The sequence below is a fragment of the Schistosoma mansoni genome, chromosome 3, assembly GCF_000237925.1.
Source record: "Schistosoma mansoni strain Puerto Rico chromosome 3, complete genome".
NCBI lineage: Eukaryota > Metazoa > Platyhelminthes > Trematoda > Strigeidida > Schistosomatidae > Schistosoma > Schistosoma mansoni.
Genome location: NC_031497.1, coordinates 10,653,356 through 10,658,741, shown reverse-complemented (window position 1 = coordinate 10,658,741; position 5,386 = coordinate 10,653,356). Strand labels below are relative to the sequence as shown.

General features: G+C 30.6%; 1 protein-coding gene across 1 annotated transcript in view; it reads right to left on the bottom strand.

The window, feature by feature from the left end:
* Nucleotides 1–212: 212 nt before the first annotated feature.
* Nucleotides 213–5,386, bottom strand: part of Smp_160610 (hypothetical protein) — a gene marked incomplete at both ends in the record, with an annotated part of 14,162 nt that continues 8,988 nt past the window's right edge. The window contains 3 exons of the mRNA XM_018799180.1: nt 213–374; nt 1,596–1,691; nt 2,543–2,686. Of these exons, the coding sequence (XP_018650994.1) occupies nt 213–374; nt 1,596–1,691; nt 2,543–2,686 (402 nt within the window). The remainder of the gene's footprint in view (nt 375–1,595; nt 1,692–2,542; nt 2,687–5,386) is intronic.

Here is a 5,386-nt window from a genome sequence, read left to right as displayed (position 1 = left end):
ATGAACAGAAAGAAAGTAAGAAAGTAACAATTTGTTAACAATACTGATCTGTATAAATTTTCACCATGGATATAATACAATAATTACACAGTGATGAGGAGACTGGTATCAAACATCAAGTTGATGATATGTACAATACGATTGAAAATGTGTATGAAGATGATGGATTAATGTTGTGTTCTATTTTCTTGTTGCTGCTGCTGTTGTTGTTACTACAAATATATCATTTGATTTTCTGATTTAGATGATTTCCCATTTGAATGACCACAAATTGCTGATACAGGTGAACGAATCATATTTACGCTTTGATTACGTAAAACAGTATGTGTAGGTGTACGACGTATTCGAAAATCAAGTGTTGGACCGTGTAAAGTCTAGAAAGAAAGAAATTGAAGACATGAATAATAAAAGGGTTAAATCATTATCGTTCATAGCATAACTTTTACATCTATTTTAATTATGTCAGGCAATAACTAATGCATAACCTAGAACAATTCATTGTTGAGTCAATCTGTTATAAATCATCATCATTCAATGAAATTCTTAAGATGAATATCAAAAGGGATCAAAATAACTGTAGTAGTTGGGTGTATGCTACTTATGCTGACAATTGTAAGTAGTATGTAGCATCAATTGATAGTGAAATGCCTGTCAGCAGAAATTTGGGAAGATTGAATTAAAGAGAATAAAAAGAGCAATAAAAAGCGATTGTAATAACAGCAGAGTTAAAAGAATTATGAGGTATGTAAAGGACAACTGAAGATATGCAAATAATATATTTAATGCATGATTTTCATATTTCAGGAATGAACTCTGTAATATAGCGTTCAGCAATAAAGTGATTTCCCTCACCTCAGTTTTTCATTTACTACGGTAGAACCGATAAGAGGAAAGACTGAATATTGAGAATATGATTTAAAATGGAAGAATGAAAAGGTATATACCAAGAAACACTAGAACTCAAGATCATGAGAGAAGTAAAAAATAAATGCATCTAACCTATTCCAAGTCATGTCACTTAATGTCTCGTACAACTGATCACAGTTTCTGAACGAATTCTAACCGGATAGTATGGATCTACGAACGTGGCTTAAACCAACAGTTAGTGACTCCATGGACTTGAAACGAACTTTTCATTTGACCTACTTTAACCATCATCTGATGTCACGTCATTCAGTTTACTTTTGTAAACAGAGATAGTTGAACATGACATTAACTTTTTTCATTATTAGAATTCCTTCGATTTTGCTGAATATTTATTCAGCTAGATTATGAAACAGAAATTTAGACAAATCTTAATAAGATAATACCTCTTATGATAATTACCGAAACATGTTTATGAATCATAAAAGTAACGCGTCCTGTACTACGCCAAATGAACGTGGATATCTAATACACTGATCTAGATCTATAAACATCTATGGTATGATGACCCTATTGTCTATATTGGATAATGAGAATTCTTTTTTTACTGAATTATGTACATTCACATGTATGTATCTACATTGTATTAGATATGAAATCATGCCCACCACGCATATAATGAATAACTAATGTAATAAATAAATTAAAATAGCGTCTTCGACTTGACTTACATTTTTAACTAATGGAGTGACACAATCCTTTGAGTTACCGATAGCAGGGGAATGAGCACGCGGTCTTTTAGCTAAGAATGCAGCTGTTAAATTAACCTAAAAAACGAAAACAATCGTGTTATGGAGAAAAACACAAAGAAATTTACGTTATCAATAAAATAACTATTATAGGTGAATGCTTCTTATTTGTAATAAAAACTTTCATCAAGCTGCCTTAAATTTTTATTTTAGTCACATGTATCTCTCGTCTCTTAGTGTTATTCTTTAAATGGATCTTAAGGAATCATTGAATGGTACATTTTGTTCAAAATGAATTTCAACTAAGCATCATCCAGTTTACAAGCGATTATCCATACACCATATATACCAGTAGAGTTCAATCCGTGTCGGGTGTATAATAGTTATACAGCGCACATAATAGATGAAGGGTTGCACGAGTTCATAGAATGATTGAAATTAAACACTGACACTGCTGAATACAGACTAAGTGGTCTGGAGTTTAAGGGTTTACATACGAGACCGAAGATCCTGGGTTTGACCTCCACTCTCGGACTTGTGAACATGGATCACTGAAGAGTCCTATACTTGAATAAAACGACCATCTAGTTGTTGCAGTTTTTCAATGGTGGTCTAGCTAAGTTCAGTTCGTGATTTTAACTGTAAAAATATCACAATCGCCATAAATCCTCCATACTGGTACATTATATATAAATATGTCATAGTATAATATGAAAATTAATGTCGACAACAAGAAAATCCCATTGAATGTTATAACACAGCTACTAATTAGTATTCATTGTTTACTCTGTATGGTAAAGAACAATCAACTATCTCACATTAATCTTAATTGGTGTTGAGACAATGTTAATGTTACGTAATAGTTTGGGGAAATGTTAACAAAATACTCGACTTTCTTTAAAAATAAAATAACAACACAATCTACTTACTATGGGATTATTTGATTTTGTACTCATGGTAGATGTATCCGATTTTATCAATGATTCATTCGATTTCTTCCCTTGTGAACGTGGACTTGGTGTCATAGTAACACAATATTTAAGACTACAACACAAAGCAGGACTGTCTGATGTCTAATTTGAAAAAAAAAGAAACAATGAAAGTTAAAATCGATTACGCAATACAGTAGACACAATTAAGTTAATTGTATTAACCAAATAAATAAAAGTATATTTCATAATGAATGTATGAATTCACAATCTCTAACTTGGTAACCAAACTATAAGATGCAACAAATTCAAGGAAATATCTTGTTGATATTGTCGTTTTGACAATGAATTATTGTATATATCAAAAAGTAAAATATACACGGATCAATGAACAAAAATTAATCATGGCACATAATTAGTATGAAACCAAAATGTTAACTTCAAAAGTTTGATAGGTCTAATGAAATAGTATATACATACACACGTGTATAACAAGAAGAAACCTTAATACTCATATCTGAAAAACAAAGGTCATCTAATACTTCTCATCAAAATTGATAAATAAAGATATCATGGTTCAACTTATTGATGCTGCAAAAATAATGGTATTCAATCTTTTAAAAACAAAAAGGACATTTTTTTATAATTAGTTGATAAATAATATTTAACAAACAGATGGAAGATAACCGGTCGGATAAATTTTCAATGACAAATTTAATATTGAAGGGTAATTCTGTCGCAGTTTCGTTATGGTACTTTAATTTATTCGAATGATTAAACACATAGGAAAATAAGCTGAGAGACAAACAATCACGAGTACATACTCACATACATATATATATATATACATCCATACACACACATAAGGATTCAAATAACACTAATATGATCATTTATTAGTCATATATATGAAAACTTTCAATTCAGTTAATATTAGACATAGATTAAATGTATATTAAAATATATTTCGATATTTGGCCAAATAAGTACATAACATTATGTGAAGTACAAATTGTAAAATAAATGTGAAATATTAGTGAATACTATATTTAGTAGAAAGAAATCTAATTTGAACTTGATCGATTTATAGCTGATGATGAACTTTATATAAGTACATTTGTATGACATGACTGTTAACTATGAGGGTTAAATCATTGTTGATCATAATATTTCACGAATAGAATGATTTAATGACCTTGTAGTCAGTAACAAATTGAAAATTATATATAACTCATAAACTCAAATGAATTATTAATTATTTGAAGTGTAGTATTGAAACTTAAGGTTATAACCATTGTGAATAGATTTTAAAATATAATGTACATTAAAAAGAATGTAGTAGCCCAGATTGATAAGTTTAACAACACTTATTATCAGTATGGGGATTTGCGGAGATTGCAGTATTTTAACAGTTGAATTCATGAGTTAATCTAAGCTAGGCCACCATTGAAAACCTGGAAGCATTGGACAGTCATTTCATCCTAGAATAGGACTCTTCAGCAGTGAGCATCCAAGATTCTGCACGTGGGAATCGAACCCATGACTTTTGATCTCGAGATCAAACGTTTAACCTCTAGATCACTGAACCGACATCCAACGGTTTTAATATCTAACTTAAATCGATCTATGATTTCGTGCAACCATTCACACCATTGAAGCTAGCCATTGATGAACACATGATCATTATCAGGATGATGATTTATGGAGATTGTAGTATTTTCACAGTTGAATTCACGAGTCAATAATAATTTGTACAAATTCGTACAAAGAAAAATCAAACGATTGCATTCATATATATACTTATTTATATACTTATTTATTTATTATTAGCTTTATTCAATATTATATTTTTGGTACGATATAGAATTATCAGCACAAAGTATTTCAGCGAGCTTCCGTTTCCTATTTTTGATTGATGTGGATGATAAGTTACATTTCAGAAGTCAACATCTGAATAATCTTCATTCTTTTTAATGCATATTGCCAGCCATCATGATGTCTCCGACTGTACATCTTTGTAACTTGTACAGCGAAATATCGTGAACTTTTCACAAACGCACCTGAATAAGTTATGCAATTAATTGACATAATGATCTGTTAAACAAACAAGGAAACAGATATCTTGTTGAAATATCTAGATGGCAGGAATAGGTAGCCCAGATACTCAAGCAGGTGGCCTTAGGGAGGAAATCCCAGATCATATACACGACTTTGAGCACCAATACTTTGTGCAAGGTTCACTAGTGTTACTTGTCTGACCAAACGTAGGTAGATTAAACAATGGTGAAACCGGTGATTTGTTATTCAAGTGTTTCAGATACTAACTGATAGACCACTGTGAACTATATTTACCTTAAAACATCATTATCACAGCATTACATTTAAATATTTTAATAAAATTTAAATAAACATTAGTAAAATTTAAGCATATATAATTGGTTTTTATAAAACCCAAGAAAGGTCAATTCAAACATTTTCATTCAGACCAAAGATTCTATTTATTCAACTGTTTTTTTTAGAGAAAAGATATTAGTCCACGTAATGCTTTATCTATTTCAACTCAACTAGCCTCTTCTTGAGGGTTTAATGGCGTGCACATACGAATAACCCCGCTCGCTCACCCACACACACACACAAAATCACTACATATTCAGTGAGGAAGAGAGGCAGAGAGAGAAACAGAAAATTGTATTACTCAAAATGTTCATTTTTTCAAAGATAACATTGAAACATTTCAGTCATTTCTATTCCATATGTCTTGGTTATTCTCATTTCGACAAAGTGAACTATAAAACTAATCAAAATGGTTAGAGATTTTTTTTCCTGTTTTATCTATTTATTTAT